At 44.2% G+C, this 18,968-nt stretch overlaps 1 protein-coding gene across 1 annotated transcript; it reads right to left on the reverse strand.

The window, feature by feature from the left end:
* Positions 1 to 1,798: 1,798 nt before the first annotated feature.
* On the reverse strand, positions 1,799 to 2,134 carry LOC128901176 (scale keratin-like). Its single transcript, XM_054183014.1, has one exon. The coding sequence runs from the start codon at positions 2,132 to 2,134 to the stop codon at positions 1,799 to 1,801; it is 336 nt and encodes a 111-aa protein (XP_054038989.1).
* Positions 2,135 to 18,968: the final 16,834 nt, after the last annotated feature.

Consider the following 18,968-nt stretch of genomic DNA (forward strand, 5'->3'; position numbering starts at 1 on the left):
TGTAATTGAAATCCAAACTCAGGACTCAGGATGCCCAAGTATTTCTGTGCAATTGTCCCAAGCCCATGGTGGACGGCTTTGGAGTCATCCATCCAACAGTGCATCTTATACAGCGTGGGTGGAATTCGTCTCGTCTGGTAACACAGCCCACCCAGGTTGTACTGGCATGTCTACTACACCCTAGGAGGAGTCAAATAACAGCACTCGAGTGGGTGAGCCATATGAGAGAAGGAGAATGCAATGAAAAAGGAGTAACTGCCAACAAGGAGAAGTTGAGTAGCACTTTCCATTTGAAGAGCAGTATTTCTAAGTTCTTAAAAAATAATATTTGTGCTTTGCTATGACTATACTTCAGGCCAAAAAGCATGACTGCTGTTGATATTGATACATTAAACTCTGTTGAGGGAATGGCCACAAAACTTTGCTGGGACTGTAAACTATGTTCATCGGGATCACGCAAGACTCAGCACTGCGCTCTTGTGGCTTAGCTGAAAGCGTGACTCAAGCTGAGTAACTCACAGTTATCTCAGACACCTCTTGACAAGGTGAATTCACATCTCGGAGCTGAAGTGTCGGTATAGCCTCAACTTGTATGAAAATTGTGGTGCCATTTCCAGATAAGAATTATGCGTATTTGGGATCTCCCCGTATAGCATTGCTGCCAAGATGAAAGTGTCCTTTTTAGGGGGGTGCTTGTTTTTTTCTGATAAGACAACTAAACTGTCCCCAGCTTCCTTGGGAACAGAGAGCTTCTCTAGTTTGCAGCAGTTCCTTTCTTGGAGGCTTTGATTTTTAAAAAGTCTTTCTTAAATATCATTCTGATGATATGACTATGTAACAGTAGACTGTTTTGGCTGATTTATTTGAATATAAAAATATAGCTGTCCTAAATATTGGCATATTCTAACCCTAATAGCAACATTCTGCAGATATATTATTTGGCACATATGCTTCCCAGTGAAAAAGCATTTTTGTGATGGCATTAACCATGTAAGATGCAGACTCTGGTTCTAGCTGCCGGGAAGGAGGAATTACGCATTGCACGGGACACATCCTGGCCCTGTGCACCTAGGTGCATTTATTATCATCAACTAATCAAGGGATGTAAAGGAGAGAGGCGTGAAGAAAAGTTGGAATAAAACAAAAAGATAACATTAGGAAGCAGCATGATTTTTATTAGGAACAAGAAATGGCATTTACACTAATAACAGAAAAAAAAAATAAAATTGAAGGAATGTTTCCAGTTTCTCAGACCTGATTATAAGCAATTCGTCAACAGGGTTGATGAATGAATGTGAATGAAGCATTCGTTCACTCAAGATGGTCTTTGTTCCCTATGGCAAATCTAATTTTGCCAACCAAGTTCTGATCTGCACATGCAGGAAGGCTTTGTTGAGCACAAAAGCTTAACACATAGGAGAGCAAAGCAACTTCCCTGATTTAAATTTTGTTACATCTTCTAGGTTGAACACGAAAACCAGAAAACCAGTACATGTGTTCACAGAGAGGCTAAAGCATAAAACGACCCAATTTCTCACCTGTACTGTCAGAATGGAAAACACACAGTTTGAGAAACCAGTGCAGGTTACAGCAACAACATCACAATCAAAAAAAGCATAAGAAGGACAAGCAGAAGAGTGGTTCCCATAGGTGCTGAGCAGCACGCATAGGTCCCAATGGATTAGTTGGCAATCATGGGTGCCCAAGGCTTTGGAGAGCTCCTCAACGCAATTGCACATCCAGGTCTTGCCGTCAGATCCAACACTGTTTCTCCTGCTCTCCACATCTTCTGCCATGCTTAGCATGGCCCACAGCCCCCATAGCGCTGGCTCCAGAGCTGGCTGGAGGAGGAGGAGCAGGAGGACAAGGAGCCCCCATAGAGAAGGGAGCCCTGCAGGCCCCTGGGGCGGCCCGGCCCCAGTGGGGATGAGGTGCCCACGACGCTCTCCTGAGGGCAGGAGCTGAGGATGGGGCCTGGGAAGGTGATGACCACAGGTGGTGGGTAGACCACGGCACGGGAGTCCCCGCAGGAGGTGACGCAGGGCTGGTTCCAGGCGTTGGCGATGGGCTGTGGGCATGTCACCTCGCAGGGTGGGAAGCAGCGGGAGCTGAGCTGCTGGCTGAAGAAGGACATCCTGCGGGCAGGGAGGGGAACCTGCAATACACCGGGGAGCCTGAGTCAACCCACTGCTCACCAGCCACCACGCAGACCACCCTGCGCTGCCTTGCCAGCAGCAGGGAGGCCTCAGGACATGCCATGGGGAATTGCTCTGCTGAGGCTCAGGTGCTGCTTCTCTCTCTTTCTCTTTCTCTTCCCCCTTCCCCCTTCCCTTCCCTCCTTCCTGCCTCCCGGGCAGCTCCTCTGTGCTATCCCAGGCTCCCTGCTCCCTGAGTGCTGGCCACCCCCAGAGTGACCTGTGGCAAACAAGATGGAGATCACCCATCACTAGGGTTTGCAGCAAAACCCACTATAGGTACCAAAGCCTGCAAAATAAGTGCATTTTCAAGGAAAAATAGAGGCATAAGGAAGACAAGCAGAGTATTTCTGAAAGATTCAGTTAAATCTACTGAAGCGCAATGCTTTAAGTCAGAAAGCTAAACTGGGGTCAAACTTACTCAGGACACCAAAGAGGAGAAGCAAAGAGCAGCCGTCTGAGGCTGGGTCTGCTGTGAGCCCTTTTTATACCGTTTCTTGGGCTGCCCACTGGTCTGCAACACCTTGTGAACAACATCTTAATTAGCTCCCAAACGAATAGATTACACATCACTCCTCAGCTCCTCATTCATGCAAATAGTTTCCTCACTGTTAGGAAGTATTACTCAGCCCAGGTTTTTCTCAGTGTCTCCCAGGTTCTTCCTTCTTAGAAATCACTCAGCTGACTTCCCCAGCTTTGCAATATGTCGATTTATTTTCTTACAGGCACTGGAGCTTCTATTGCCGAAGTTGTTTTCATACTCTACATTCGTTACAATGTTTTAACTCCAGATATATTGCTACCTTCTTGGGGGACCATTATTAAATTTTCCCTGGGAATACCAAGGAATATGCAAGACTTTTAATCCCTTTCCTATCCTGGTGCAGGTCAGTGTTGGGGTACCAAATCACTGAGGACACTGCAAACACCCAAGTGAGGGTCCAATGCAATCGTCTTCCATAGGAGTTAGATTTTTAGTGTTCAGCTCCATCTGCTTTCAGCCACAGCCCCTGGCGTCTGCTCTTGCCCTTGTATGGTCTCTCCTTGGGGACAAAAGGAAGCACACGGGGCTAGACCACAAATTAGACCCCAATCTCGGGTGTCCCATAACACAGGATAGAACATCCCACTCCCCTGTGTGGCTTTAAAGGATTGTCTTTCTCTATTCTATTCACATCCAAGTAAGACAAAACCCCCCAAACCCCACTATTTTAATAGTTAGTGGAGGATTTTCCTCACATCAGACACAGAGTCATAATATTGCCGCAGCCAGAAGGGCACGCTAGCCTGCATAAATCAAGGCTGTGGTATGAAGGCTTGAGAGGGATGCAGGAGGGAATGTATGTCTGTCTTTTTATGTTCAGAGGGGAAAGAAAATGCAGATGATTTGTAAGAGTTCACCAAAAAAATCACCTCTATGCTTTAGTGTGCTGTATCAGACCTGCAGTGCGTAGCTGGGACAAGGAACAAGGCAGATGGAGTAAATCTCCCATCTTTATTCCAACTACAAACTCTATGGTGCTTCAGCTTAGTATGAGCAGGGATTTAGAGAAGAAAATGAGCCCACAGTGCATTGCAGTACTTGTGATACTGAGCAGTGCTTGAAAAATACTGGCTCTGTGGAGCAATCACGTAAATCAGGTAGTTTTGCAACATTTTTGTCACATTGGCAAAATCAGCAAAATGCTGCAGGAAGTGAAACTGCTTCAAAAAGTTTAAGGAAGAAACAAGAGGGTGTTGGAAGAGACCGATAATTGATAATTGTCTGAAGATGAATAAAACAATCATAGAAGTTTGGGGAGTGACGTGCTTTGTTGTGTTTTGTAACAAAATAACCCTGAAACATAAAGGATGTCTCAACCCCTCCAGGCAATCCAAGAAGATGGTATATAAGGGCTTCTGGCTCAGACGTCCTCAGATCACAGGTCCTCACTTCTCCGCTTCATTGATCTGAGTAAGTCTGATCCCTTCATCATCTTTTTTATCTTTAGGTTTGGGTTATTTTTAACCAACTCCTGCACACCCAGTCTGAACTGCGATGGTGTCAGTACCTACCTTTGCATGAAGACATTTTTCCTTGACGTTCTCACTGGCACTTAGGTCAGCTGCAGATCTGTCCGAGCTGCTACAGCAAGTCCCAGGGGTTCAGCCAAGATGGGGCTCAGTCCAGGCACTTTTACTCTTGTGCTCAGGGTGAACCGACTGGTGGACCTGGGCACAGCTTCTCACTGGCTTGGGCAGCACTCAGGGTGTAGAGAGCCTGGGAGGGAGGGAGGAAGGAGGGCAGGGAAGGGGGAAGGGGGAAGAGAAAGAGAGAGAAGCAGCACCTGAGCCTCAGCAGAGCAATTCCCCATGGCATGTCCTGAGGCCTCCCTGCTGCTGGCAAGGCAGCGCAGGGTGGTCTGCGTGGTGGCTGGTGAGCAGTGGGTTGACTCAGGCTCCCCGGTGTATTGCAGGTTCCCCTCCCTGCCCGCAGGATGTCCTTCTTCAGCCAGCAGCTCAGCTCCCGCTGCTTCCCACCCTGCGAGGTGACATGCCCACAGCCCATCGCCAACGCCTGGAACCAGCCCTGCGTCACCTCCTGCGGGGACTCCCGTGCCGTGGTCTACCCACCACCTGTGGTCATCACCTTCCCAGGCCCCATCCTCAGCTCCTGCCCTCAGGAGAGCGTCGTGGGCACCTCATCCCCACTGGGGCCGGGCCGCCCCAGGGGCCTGCAGGGCTCCCTTCTCTATGGGGGCTCCTTGTCCTCCTGCTCCTCCTCCTCCAGCCAGCTCTGGAGCCAGCGCTATGGGGGCTGTGGGCCATGCTAAGCATGGCAGAAGATGTGGAGAGCAGGAGAAACAGTGTTGGATCTGACGGCAAGACCTGGATGTGCAGTTGAGATGAGGAGCACGACTCTCTGAAGCAGTGGGAACCTATGCGTGCTGCTCAGCACCCATGGGAACTGCTCTTCTGCTTGCCCTTCTCATGCTCTATTTGTTTTTAGTGTCGGTTTTCTCAAAATGTGTCTTTTCCATTCTTAGAGACCAAATTACTGATTACATAAAATCTGCTTCTCACTGTTAAAGCACTAAAGCACTTGTATCATTGAAAACTTGTTCATGACTGTTTTTAATTGTTTGGGAGAACGTTTTTTCTTTGGTAGTTTTTTTATTTTGACACCCATATGTCTAACAGAAAGATTCATAGATGTCACCTTGCACTGTGATTTGTCCAGTCCAGCTGAAATGTGAAGCAAGAAAGAACAATGTGCTAAAAGTAAATCACTTTGATGCACACTGTTATGTTGGCCCATTTTTAAAACACTGAAGTCCATCTTGTATTTTTGCTTTGCTTAAAATGTACGCTTTTTGCTCCCAATAAACGCTTATGATTGCATCCAAACAACGTTCATCTGTTTGCATTCTTCTCTGTTTTGGGGTAATGCAGCCTCTGCAAACCAATTGAACCAAACAATCCCCTTATCTCAGAGATCTGTAGAGGAGTGTTCTGCTTTTACAGACAGTGTTTATATAATGTCTACAGATTCCTTCATCAGGAAACTGCTTACACCATGCAGAGCTTCCCTGTGGCCTGATTTAATCTTTACAAGGAGCCAGTTGTGAGAGAACTGCCCAACCCTTTGATAATATTTTCAAGAAAGACCAGTGTGAAATACTAAATAGCCACTCCAAAGGTATTTTAATAGCTCATCCCTACTTCCCCTTCCTTTCCATCAGCTTTTACCAGAATTATTGTCATTCCATACACCATTAAAAAAATAAAAAGGTTATATTACATTATGCTATGATTCTATATAGCATGGAGAGGCAAAGAGAGAGTATTAGACAGTGCACAGCAGCAGAGGGAACTTCCCAGAGACACTCAAAGACAGAAAATTAGCTAGTGCTGAATGCCCAGTCTGAGATACAGGAAACTTGAATCCTCTTCCCTACTTTGTACTTTCATATCCAGCTTTCTAAGATCATAAAACTGCCTCAGCTGGGATCATAAATGCCCAAGAGCAAATGTCTTTTGCTAGCTTCGCTTCTCATTACTGTGCAAAGTAAAGGAGCCTCCTGGCAGAATCCAAAGAAACAGGGAAGCAGAAATTGGAGCCTAGAGAAGGTCAGCAGAGCCACATGTCAAAGAGCAACTCAGATGACCAGAAAAAAACTGCAACAAAGTAAAAAGAGAGAGTTCTCAATAAATAGGGAGCAGTGATCCAGCAGTGTTCAGCTGGAAGCAATAAAAAATTGCTTCAAGGTGAATAGAGAAATTAGCCAAGCAGTCCCTCAGCTGTTGCTGTTCCACTAACCCTATGTAGCAGAGTACTGCACAGCACCTCCCTGGAATTCCAGATCTGGGCTGTCGTGTAATATTTTAAGTACAAGTAAACGGGAAGGATTGAGTGTGCAATGAAGATAGAGCCAACTATGTCTCCCTGCAGACAGCTGAATGTTGCCTCTTCTGTCTGCCGCAGTAGGTGTGCTTGGTTAACTACTACTTTCTGGTAAGTGTCCTGCTCTCTCCTGTTGTATTTCCTGCGTGCGTGTGGCTGGGCATGAAAATAATGTCTCCCTTCTGTTCCCTGTATTGTTTCCTGTAATTTCTAGTGTTTCTGCAATTTTCTAGCAGTACAAATTAGTGCAGCGTGAGGTCTAAAGCAGGCACACAACATGGGAACACTCATTGCTGAGCAGACGGTGGATGGGTTAAGGTCTTCGCTCCCCTCTTGCCACAGGGGTTAACTAGGATGGATGTACCTACACTCTGCACAGGAGGTTCTCTCAGTTCTGTTATTCCATAGAAACAGAGAGAAAGCAAAACCAGAAGGCTAAAATTATGATGCAGCATGATTTATTTTAATGGGTGATAGAGGAGGAAAGTTTAAAAGAGCAAAACATGATCCTCCAGAAAATGAGGAATCTGAAGCTTTTACAAATGAGGTTTCTTCTTTCAAGAAGGTTCATTTCAAGCAAGGTCTTCTTTTCTTCTTTCATAGCTGTAAGTTTGATGATGCAGTCCAGTTTTCATCCATTAACACAACTCTTGAGTGATATTAGGTGGTTGCAAGTGGGAGAAATCACAGTATACAAACTTTTCCATTATGCTTCTTGTACAATGTTATTAGGTTGAATGTAGAAGGAGTATTAATGCATTTGAAAATTTGGACCATGAGAAGAACAGAAGAATACATTTATAGCTAAGAAAGAAGAAGTACATAAACAGGTACAAGCACAAATGCAATGTGAAGTGTTAACAAGAATCAACCTTTTTATGGCGGCATCTTAAAAGCCCATCTTACTCTTGAGTTTGGATCTTGCATTCAGTATCCTGACTGCTCTTGGTGCATGTATACTCCTGCTGGGTTTGGCAGGGCTCACACCTTCTAGAGCGATAACCACTGAACCTCTGAGAACAATAAGGGTAGGAGAACTTGCTTTCCAGTGATCCCCCATAAGCAAAAGAGCCTCTGTAGCCATAAGATCCCCCATAGCCAAGTGAGCTCCCAATGGCAGCTGGTGCTGAGGATCCCACTACGCTTTCCTGAGGGCAGGAGCTGAGAATTGGCCCGGGAAAAGTGATGACAACGGGGGGTGGGTAGACTATTGCCCTGGAGTCACCGCAGGATGTGACACAGGGCTCGTTCCAGGCATTGGCGATGGGTTGTGGGCAGGCCACCTCACAGGGTGTGGAGCACTGGTAGCTGCACAGCTGTCTGTAGAAGGACATCGTTCTGTGGTGGAAGTGGATCTGAAACAGAGAAAGACAGATTACGTGTAAAGCAATTCAATGGTAGGTCAGAGATTTATCTTCAGGCACTCAAGCATCTTTGATGAGGAAGCTACGCACTTGAGTAGCTTCCTGAACAGAGATGGTGTGGCTTTGTAGTTCCTGTCTCTCTCTTCCACCTTTTAGTCATACTGCTTGAGCTACATTTATCTTCTGTCCTCGCCGGACTCTCAGCTCTTCCTAACCTTCCTCTGTACATCAAGCAACTGACACTTTTGACACAATGTGCCAGGATATATCCCAACGGGCTACATCAGAAGCAATGCTCAATTCTGTTCTCTTGTAAAGGAGTACAAACATTTCTGTACTTTGAGACCGATGGCCATCTCATGCAGACCCCTTTTTCTAGGACAGGATTTACAGGACCACCTGTTACGCAGGGCTTCAAAACTGAGCTTCACCTTCTACAAAAGTCAAGATAAGGCTGCAGCTCATTTCTATACCAGCTTTAGGAAGTAAAAGTTGTGAATCCTTGAAGCACTTAGCAAGGACTCCAATATTCCCTCAAGAAGCTGAATAATGCGTTCCCAAGCTCTCTGCAGGATCAGTGAAGCTTTTACAGAAAGACCAGCCTTGCTAGTGCTGTGGCAGACACCTACATAGGACTCAGCTAGAGCTTTCATTAAAAAAGCATATGAAAAAGACACAAAGAATTAAAAACTTACTCGATTCTCAGAGGAGAAGTCAGGAGAAGCTGCTGAGAGAGATGTGAGCAGCGTGTGCTTTTATACTGCTGCCCAGATAGCCTGGAGGATCTGAGCCATCCTTTGCCCACAATGTTTGATTCCATTCAAACCTGAAGCGATTACACGTAATGCCTCACAGTGTATAATCATTTTGCTCACTGTTTGCTGTTATTAGGCAATTCCCAGCTTCCCTCTACGCCTTACTACGTCATCCCTCTCTGAACTTTGTGATCACCTTCAGATTCACTGGAACTCCAAAAGAATGCACAGGCTTCACCCTTCTGCAGCAATGAGAGATAGTTCAGTTAAGATAAAACCATCTCATTAACAACTGTATTATATTTTATTTCTTTTCTATTTTAAAATCCACTTGGAGATGGGGGACAGACTGTAAAGCCTAACCTCGAAGCTCCAGGGTGCAAGTCTACTTATTTTGCCTTTTCAAGCCCCCAATTCAGCTGCTCAGTCAGGGTCTGATGTGCTGGCACACACAAGCCAGCAAATCTGTGCAGTTCACTGTAAAGCAGAAAACAAGCATTTAGTTAATGCATAGTAGAAATGCTGCTGCCTGTAAACTGCAGGCAGTTGTGTGCAGACCTGTGTGCATTTCTTGTACAGATCTTCTCACCCCAACAGCCCGAGCAAAGAGCAATTTATGGCCTGAAGAGAGGTTTTGCTCAGACTCTAAGAACTGCAGTTTATTCCCCTCCTTCATTTCTACCACCCACCCACTCCCCATCTTTGCTTTACAGTTAACTCTGTGTGTACTCTGGAACACTTATTTCCAAATGTAGGTGCCTGACCCTCATCTGCTCCAACTGAATCTGACCCCACCGAATTTAGCTGGTCTCAGCTTATATTATGCTCTCTCTAATGATTTCAGCGATGTTTCCCTAAAACACTCCGACTCTGTAACATTGTATCTAGCTGTCTCTCCAGTGCATGCCTTTGCTTCAAGACTCAGTATTTTCCAGCACTGTATTTTGAACTGGTATTTCAGAACTATATATAAAATATTTTTTGTATCTGTATTCTTGGTCATAGGCAGCCTTGTTTTCAGAAGCCAGTGGCACAGAGCACTTTTCAGGAAGGAATCAGAATTTGTTCAAGATGTCTCAAACTGAGTGAGAGAATCAGTGGTCGTTCTACAAGATAAGTTTAAAAAGAATCTCAGTGATCCTGAGAAACCAATAAATGCTTTAGCCCTCAACTTTCCCTATGACCCATACAGTACAGGAGACACATACAGAGAGGGGAAACTCAAACTTTTTTTTTTTTATTTATTATCACAGCCCTCTAATAGGATTCTCCAGGGCAAGACTTGAAGTAGCAGTGACCTGACGGTCATCAGGGCTCAACTCCTTGATCAACACAGCAGTAGGGCAGATTGACAGCAGGCAGTTATCGGGGATGGGGGAGGGTGGGAGGAGCGGTGGCAGCGCACAAAGGATTCAGCTCCCAGACTCTCGGCAAGTAATGAATTACAGCAATAAATTCCGTTGGGCATTATTGTGGCATCGTGGACCATGAAGCCAGGTGCCTAATACTACTTAGGATAGAGAAGGATGTAAAAGTCAAACAATCACAAAAAAGGAGCTTTATTCATTCCCACACAAAACCAACGAAGGGAGTGGATTGATACCAGGAAGGATCTGGTCATTGAAGTTCGGAAAGGAAATGAACCATGAGATGTAACATTGCATAACAACATGATGAAGTAGGGAACAGCAGAGTAATTAGGATAAGTCAGAAATTTTTTTGCATCATCAAGATGGGCTGAATATGCAACAAATATCAGTTGATACAGCAGCAGATCCTCATGAGCAAGGTTGTTTCATACACATAAGGAATTTAAGAAAGTGGAAAATAGTGCTCAATTGTAAAATCTTTTCTGGACACTCCTTCCTCTTGTTGTATGATCCCTGCTAAATTGGCTAAGATTAAATTTATTCAATAGTTTCACAAGTATTGAAATGCAGATAAAAGAGCGTCTTTAATTATTGATTGTATATTCTGCCAAAACCATGATTCTTGTAAGAGTTTGCCATGAGTCTCTCCCCAGGGAAGCCTTTTCTGCCTTTTCAACTTGCAACAGTCTGTGAAAATGTGTTTCTAAATTATTAGGCAGGGACTTCTAGGACAGAATAAGATTGCTTAGGGTACCCTGTTGCTCTTGTTTTCACATTGGTTAATCTTTATACATAATCTTGAAATAGTTTCATCATTCCTGAACGTGAAAACATTTTGCTGTAGGTCGCCTTAGTTTCGTATGTTCAGCTTTGGCAGAAGGTTGGGATGATCCTCAGCAGACTTTACCAGCTGGCTGAAAACTTGCACAACCTCTGATTTTTCTCCATATAGGGAAGGAAGGATTTCCAGATGGCCGTTTTACAGTGTAACATCACCAGAATTTTTGTTTAAGCTTTTACTTTAAAAAAAAAAAAAAAAATCCATACACTGGTCAGAAGAATGAAAGGCAATTCAGGGGTGTTAGGTGGGAACAGGAGGTATGGTGGTAACCATTTAGGGTCTGTCTGGGGGGGAAAAGAGAACGTCAGAGACATCAGAGATGAGATGTCTGACCCATGCCGTAGACCTGCAACAGCTCCACTTGCAAATCTTTAGCTGACACTGCCGGATGAACAAGGAAAACTGTATCAAAATGTGCATCTAGGCATTATTTCTCCAGAGGTTTCATGGAAAGATGGCTAAGGATTACACAACAGGAAATATTATTGCCATCTTCAAAGCACCAGGGTGGCTCAGCTGCACTGAGTAAATCCAAGTGGGTCCGGTCCCTGCCCTCTGCTGGGTTTTGTGGACTGGTGGAGGAAAACAGATATCCCTGCACAAATATCACACCTTATCTGTTTATTTTTCTTCATCCCAATGTGTTTATTATCTCTTTTGGTGATTTCATCAAAACATTTGGAGGAAATGCAGGGTAGAAAAATAAACAGTGAAGAATGAAACAAAAACAGAATGAGCACAAGGCAGGGAACAGATTTTGCGTGGTCTGCTTTGCTCTTTTCTTACTTCTGGCTTCACCTGAAAGAATTTCTTGCTCTCTTAAGTGATCTTGTGGACTTAATGGTAACAGATCATCTCCTCTGATGCCTCATGCATGCAATGCTTGGCTGCATCAGTAGCTTCTCCTTGCCCTTTGTGACCCTTCTGTAAAATCATATGTCCTGCTATTTTTCCTTCCATGTTAACTTTTGGTTTTTAATTCTGTATGGAGATGGGTTTTCTACCTTTCCTCTGGCCTGGGAGGGCAGGACGTGTTCCTGAGTGTAAAACCCACACACATTCTAACTGTACGGATGGCAGGAATAGGCAGACCTGTGTTTTCCTTCCCAGCTCTTCCTCTGAATCAGAGACTGATGGGAAGACAAACACTGTGCCCTCATGTCTCAATCACCTTCCCCGTAACAACCACCTGGACCACAGAAGTGTTGAGAAAAAGCTGTCTTTTAAAGCATGTGCTGCATTCCTAACCAGGTAGTCTCATTCCTAACTGCATTGTCTCCAGCTGGGGGATGCCATGCCTGCACCTGCCTGGCAGCTGGCTCGGCATGGGGTGAGGTGCCCATGGGACTGGGCGCAGAGCACTTCGCAGTGGGACTCCCTCTGTGGCTGGTGTCCAAAAGACAGACAGATGTGCATCCCACTCGCCTGTTTTGCTATCCATCACAATGATGTGTATGTCCCGGGATAGTGCCCTGGGTGCCTTTGGACCTCTGTACTCCAGGACTCATAGGAGGTAGACAAACATCACCTGTGGGATAGGAAGTAGAAGGAAAAATTATAGAATCATAGAATTGCCTAGGTTGGAAGGGACCTTTCAGATCATCTAGTCCAACCATCAGTAGGTCTGACCAACTTCTGTTTGAGAGAGGTGCTGGAATTCTACCACTGTATCCACGATCTGTGCAGTGCACTATGCTCGGCATCACTGTATTTGGTTTCCAAGGCCATATTGGGCGCTGACTCCGTACAACAAGGCATCAGCCCATTACAGCTTGTGACTTTATCTTGGCTGATAAGATGGCAACAATGTGTTTAGTTAAGCCCGGCTCTTCCAGGAGTTCGATGCCCTTCAGCAAGTGGAAAACTTGGCATTGTCAAGACTGCACAAGTCAGACCAACAGGGACTTTGACTGTCACTTTGGGAGAGGAAGAAGTCAGTAATCCTCATCTGGCCTACTGACTCAGCATGCATTTTTTCCTCTTTTCAGGGGAAAATGCCTCTCTCAGCTTGCGGTAAGGAGTGAGTAGAGATCCTTTTGCTGTACACTGAATCCTGAAGTATGCCCACGCCTTCCAGGCTCCCCTTGCCCCAGTATTTTTAGTAGCTGTGCCTGGCCCTCATTTCCTTTCCTTTCCATGTCCTCCTGGGAGAAATGGTATGGTGGCTTGGATGTAATTGTTGCCAGGAGGGCTAAGGAAGGGCTCCACAGATGCCTTACTTTTGAGGTCTTGAGGCTCATCATGCTCACAGGGACAGTAGAATTTACACCACTAGAATGCAGGAAACAGGAGGCCAGGGTAATGTTCACCACGTATGTGCCTGTATCAGATTTGCTTTTGGATCCCAAGACACAGCAAAAAAATAGAACTTGCATAACATCCACAGCTATGAAACATTTAGGATCTCTATCAAGGTCTGGGATTTCCTTTTAACACTTTAATTAGTGCAAGAGACCAGTCATTGAGGATTATTTTAACATCAGTGGGCAACAGAAACCCTACAAATAAAAGCAGAAAACACGATATTGTGATGCTGAAAGGATTTTATTGGAACTGACAAATGGGTTTTTTCAGACCACAGCAATACTGCAGGGACCAATACAGAGGAATTAAGTTAAATTTACAGAAAAGCAAACTAAAAAGGAGTTGAGCACTGTGCCAGAACATTGTGAGCTAGGATCTGATACAAATGGAAAACAGAGTGCCTGGACTTGTTTCTCGAGCTGGACGAGCGTGCACAGCTCCTGAGGCCTCCCATTGCACCTTGGAAAGCCATGCTCCTCACTCACAGGTTGCGACTTTGTTCTTGTTCCTTCTGGGTCTGGCCACCCAGGGAAACCCCACAGGGCTTAGTGGGGCGGTATATCTTGCAGCTGCGGGAATAGCAGGAGTAGGAGTACCTGCCACCCTCAGGTGCCCCAGACCCGAAGGAGTTCTGGCCTTCCAAGGCACCCCCGTAGCCAAAGGAGCTGCCTATCTCCAGTGGGGCTGAGGAGCCCACGATGCTCTCCTGAGGGCAGGTACTGAGGGTGGGGCCTGGGAAGGTGATGACCACAGGTGGTGGGTAGACCACGGCACGGGAGTCTCCACAGGAGGTGATGCAGGGCTGGCTGCAGGCGTTGGCATATGGCTGTGGGCAGGTCACCTCACAGGGTGAGTAGCTGCCGTAGTTGCAGACTTGCTTGTAGGAACTCATCTTTCTGGCTGGAAGTAAGTCTGAAACACACAGGGTGGGAAGAGCAGGGGTCAGGGGTGATAATTCCAGGTGCCTTTGAGAAGGGGAGCCCTCATTTATTCAAACCAGTGACAGTGAAACTATGCATTCAGATGGCGAATGCCACAGGTAAATCTGGTTAGAACTAAGGGTGAGAAAGATAAAATGCATTTTACTCTATTTTCTATTATTCCGTTTCAAATCTTGAAATAGTTCTTACTCCTGAGAAATTCAGATACAGAATGTTGTAAATTGAACTGCTATGCAAGCTCAACCCCCCCCCCACCTCCCCAAAGAGCACGACTTACTTGGTTGAAGAGAGGAAGAGCAATGCGACTCCAAGAGAAGCAGTTGGAGGACTCTGGGCTGAAGGTGCTTTTATACAGTTCCTCAGTTTGCCCTGGGGGAAGTGAACCATTGTTGTCCTCATTTGTACTCATTGTCCCTCAAATACACTTTTTTGCATATGTCACTCAATCAAGGTGGTTGTGATGCATATTATTTCTCCTAAGAAACTCCACTTCAGCTGTTTTTATGTCTATGTCATAGTCCTTAGACTTCCTGCATGTCAAACCAAGGGGTCAATTTCCATCTTTGTTATAACTCTGTTGACTTTATTGGAGACAGAGGGAGATCAAGATTTACTTTGCTATAAATCTGCAAATTAATTTTTCAAATTATGTTGCTGTCTTATAACTAACATCTCTTTATGAGTTGGCCATATATTGGTGTTTGCTTGTTTTTCATAGTGTTATAAATACTAAGTCAGAGCTGGAGACAGACATCTCAGACCTTTGTCCAAAGCCACAGCAGTCTCTTTGGACCTTCTATCACTATTTCAGTTTAAGTTTTTAGCTTTTTCTAGCAATTAATTTATAGAGAAAGAAAATTTAAATTTTGGAAGCAGTAATTGTAAATCCTTCTTTTTAAATTCAAAGTCCATTTTTAGCATTGGACTGTTAGCTACAAATTGCCACTGGGGGAAATATTTTTGCAATACCCAGAACTGAGTGCTGCAAAACAGGGTATTGCATTGTGCCCTGTTTAATGACAGGTTTTAACTTTTACAGATGAAACATACGAATTAATATACAGCTCTCCGCTAATGTAACTGGGCTTAGAACCAAAACAGAAGCATCTTTGTGATCATCAGCCTTGATTTAGGGAATATATTCTTTATTAATCCTAAAGATTTCATACATCAGCATGCATTGATTACCGCATTTTGAAAGAAGTGCAGAAATTATATGATTAAATCTCAGCAACCTGTGTTAGCCACCATGTCCCTGTCCTTTTTTTTTTTTTTTTTTCCTGTACTGAGACATGCCAGAAAGTCTGTGTCAGTTATGTTCAAGGGTTTGCACAGCCTTAATTTCCTGTAAATGAGCTGTTCTTCTGTGTAGACAGGAATTTTTCTTCCTATTATGTCTTGGAGATGCGTATTTAGCTTGTCAGTGCCTTGGAGCTGGACAATCTCCTATTTTGTTTCTTACAGTTCTCCAAACAATGGTCCTTGACTCAGTGTCACAGTGCAGATGAAAGAATGAGGACTTGGTGTGCTGAGTGCTCCTCCCAGCTCTCCCACTGAATCAACAAGCGTGTTCTTTACCCTCAGTCTTTTAATAATCCCATCAAGAAATCAACAATAAAAATTACCCAATTCATTTGGGTGTTGTACAGATGAGTGGTTGTGTACAAAACAGTGAAAAAACAAGGATTTTGCATTCTTTTGAGGCATAAAAAGAAAAAACTAAGATTGAGAAATAAGGATGGGAGTATTAAAATAGGCAGTAACTAAACTGGCGTGATCACAAAGCAAATGTGATTTCCGGGGAAGGAATTAAAAAGATCTCCACAGACTGAGAGCATTTCTGGAGTCTGAGGAGGAAGATGACTATTGAGTGAGGATGAAGAAAAGAAGGTAATGATTGAGAAGTGCCTGGTTTGGCAAAAAAGTAATTAACACAGGTCAGGCACCATCTGGTCATTTTCACTGAAGAAGGATGACTGGTCACTCCCAGCTCAGGAGACCTCTGCCTGGTGTAGATCTGCCCTCCTAAAGATGCTGAGCCTGCACGGCATATGCTAGAAATCAGAAATAGAGATTTATTGTTCCCCATACCCCACTGCTCTGCCACCCCACTGTGCTCACTCTGGCAGCTGGAGTTGCCACTTGGCCCCTCGTGTTCCTCAGACCTTCAAGTGACCCTGGCAGCATGGGTGTGAAATATACAGGGTGTGTCTTAAAAACTAGCAGATGGCCACTTATCACAGTTGTTTCCATAGGGTAGTATCCAACTTGTAAACACAGAAAGAAAAAAAATGTAGATGTCCAGATTATAGACATCCTTCATGGTCCCTCATTCTTCCACCATCCCTTTGAGAGTATGCCCTAACTCAGATGACCATTAATGTTGCTTTGGCAACCTTCAGTTTTATCTGTGTGGCGCTTTAAGGATTTAATTCACAAGACTTAGAGAGTCCAGTGTGAGGATTCCCCACTGCTGCCTTCCAGGTCTGACAGATCCTGGGGGTTCGGGGTTTTGACCATTAAACTAATTTCATTTGAACTGATCTCATGGATCACTGCATACTTTGGGTGCGCACCACAGCCAAATTCTCATCTAATTTCTTCTGCCTCCAAACTAAACTGTCCCTTTTGCAGTTTTGTGCTATATTAAGCATTTTTCCCCCCAGCAGGTAAAATATTGCTCTGCGGCACCCAGACAAAATGGGAAATTTCTACTGATGATATCTAGAAGAGATGATTAAGACAGAGGCCACATAATTTACCAAACATCTCTTGGCAATTAAGTGAGCCTCTGGGAGGAGATCTTGGGCATGTCTTGTACTTGTTAGTGTTATTATTTGTAATTATAATTCTATTATCTCTTAGCTTATGTAAACGAGGTTGGCGCCCAGATACCATGAAAATAGAGAGCTCAGACAGTCACCACTGTCAGGAACCAATAAACAAAACCAAGTAGTTTTAGGTATGGTGAAAGGAAGAATTACTCTCCCCACTGGAGAGAGCACCCAGTGCAGAGGGCAGATTGTCCTCACCCCAATGCACGCAGGACAAGGAGGGTGTCTAAAAACCTCTTTTTTGGCAAAGGTTAAATTGGAAATCTGCTCCAGACCACTGTGCCTTAACTGGGACATCTTTACTTTGCATTGGGTCTAGACTTGATGCTGTTTTCTGTTTTCCATGTTGTAGTTTCTTAACCTACGTATGTAACCATATGTAGGTTGAGAAGCAAGACCCAGGGAAATGTGCCTTTTTATAATAAAAAGCAAAGAAATCAGAGCATTCCCATCATGCCTGATAAATCCCCAGGAGCGTGGATTACAGCTCACCGTAGGAGAGGGACACGGTTAAATGACTTTTGCTGTCAAAAGGGAGTCATCGTGTGTAACCTAATTCAACTCTCCAATTACTAAATGCTATAAGCAGTATTTTTGACATATAAATCCTTTAAGATCATCCCATTTAAATGTGATCTGTGGTCTGTTACATCAGGTGAGGAGCTGGGTATAATATTCCCAGTTGTAAATTTATTTATTACAAACTCCTGTACTCAGCTAGAGCAGGGTCCACTGTCATGAAAAGCCCAACGTGGTATTTTGGAAAAAAGGAGCTGTTAAAAGTAGTATATTTTGGAGTAGCTTGTGCAGGAGACTAATTCCTTCCTAGCATTTCTAAGCAAGAATTTCCTTCCCCCTTTTTCATCTTGTTTTTAACTAGGGTAATATATAATAATATTCACCAGGAATGAAGTGGGATAAGGAGACTTCTGTAGCATGTCAGTCCCATTTCCCCTCCCTCCACCACCCAACCTTCAAAACAGGCTGTAGAAAATCCCTGTTAACATCAGAAAGGCCATTATATCGCAGAGGTGCTCCTCTGTAGCTTTGAACAGGATGATCACTGTAACTGAAACACCCAAGGGCTGCGGTATATAGGTTATTTTTTTTTTTTCACCTACTGAGGTAAAAAGCGAGCAGAATGGTATCTTTGTAAAAAGGTCTCCAAGTTTTATCTCCCTTTGCTACTAAAAGGTTTGAAAACCTTTACAGCAAGCATGACAAAATCAATATATTATTTCCAAAAATAAGTTTGCTTTGTCAAATCAGCAATCCTCTGTTGTACTGCTCTGAGTTATGTGCTTTGAAACTTGGACAAGTGGAAGAAGGAAGTTAATTTCTGCAATGAGTAGAAAGAAACTAAGGGTGAATACCATCCCTATTTTGAGATGAAAGATTTCTTTAGACTGCAGCATGGATGTGGTATCATTCAACTAATAATTGCTTAACAGCAAGCAATATGCAAAGATTCCTCCACCCGTTGACGTGACAAATACAGGAAAGTTTGTTTTGTAAGGAGGAAGGGCCGCATGCCCGAAGCATGGCTCAGCCCCTCGACCTGCTCTCAGGAACCCTATAAAAGCACTTGGAGCACAGAGCTCTTCAGACCATTCTTCTTGGCTTCTCCTTGGTGGTGAACTGAGTAAGTCTGACCTCAATTAAATCTATTCTATGAGTTTAAAAGCTACTTTGATAAGACCTTTAATGTATTTATGTCTCAGCACTTAATATGTCTTTGCTTGTTGTTGGAAGAATGTTACTTTCATAAAAAAAAGATTCTCTAACTTCTTTCAGCTTGGCAGCTTTGGAGGGTATGGAGGGTATGGTGTGGATATGGAGAGTATGGGGCTTCAAAAGCTGCTTGCATGTTTCACAGAAGGAATGCTTTATTATATTATCTATGCTTGGGATTGCTTTGCAAATGAAGATAGGATTTTTAAGAACAGTTTTAAATAAATGTTTCTAGGTTAATCCTCACCT

Source organism: Rissa tridactyla, chromosome 23, assembly GCF_028500815.1.
Source record: "Rissa tridactyla isolate bRisTri1 chromosome 23, bRisTri1.patW.cur.20221130, whole genome shotgun sequence".
Classification (NCBI taxonomy): domain Eukaryota; kingdom Metazoa; phylum Chordata; class Aves; order Charadriiformes; family Laridae; genus Rissa; species Rissa tridactyla.

Excerpts from the sequence above, each read along its gene's own strand:
- LOC128901176 (XM_054183014.1), bottom strand. The coding sequence starts at position 2,134 with ATGTCCTTCTTCAGCCAGCAGCTCAGCTCCCGCTGCTTCCCACCCTGC.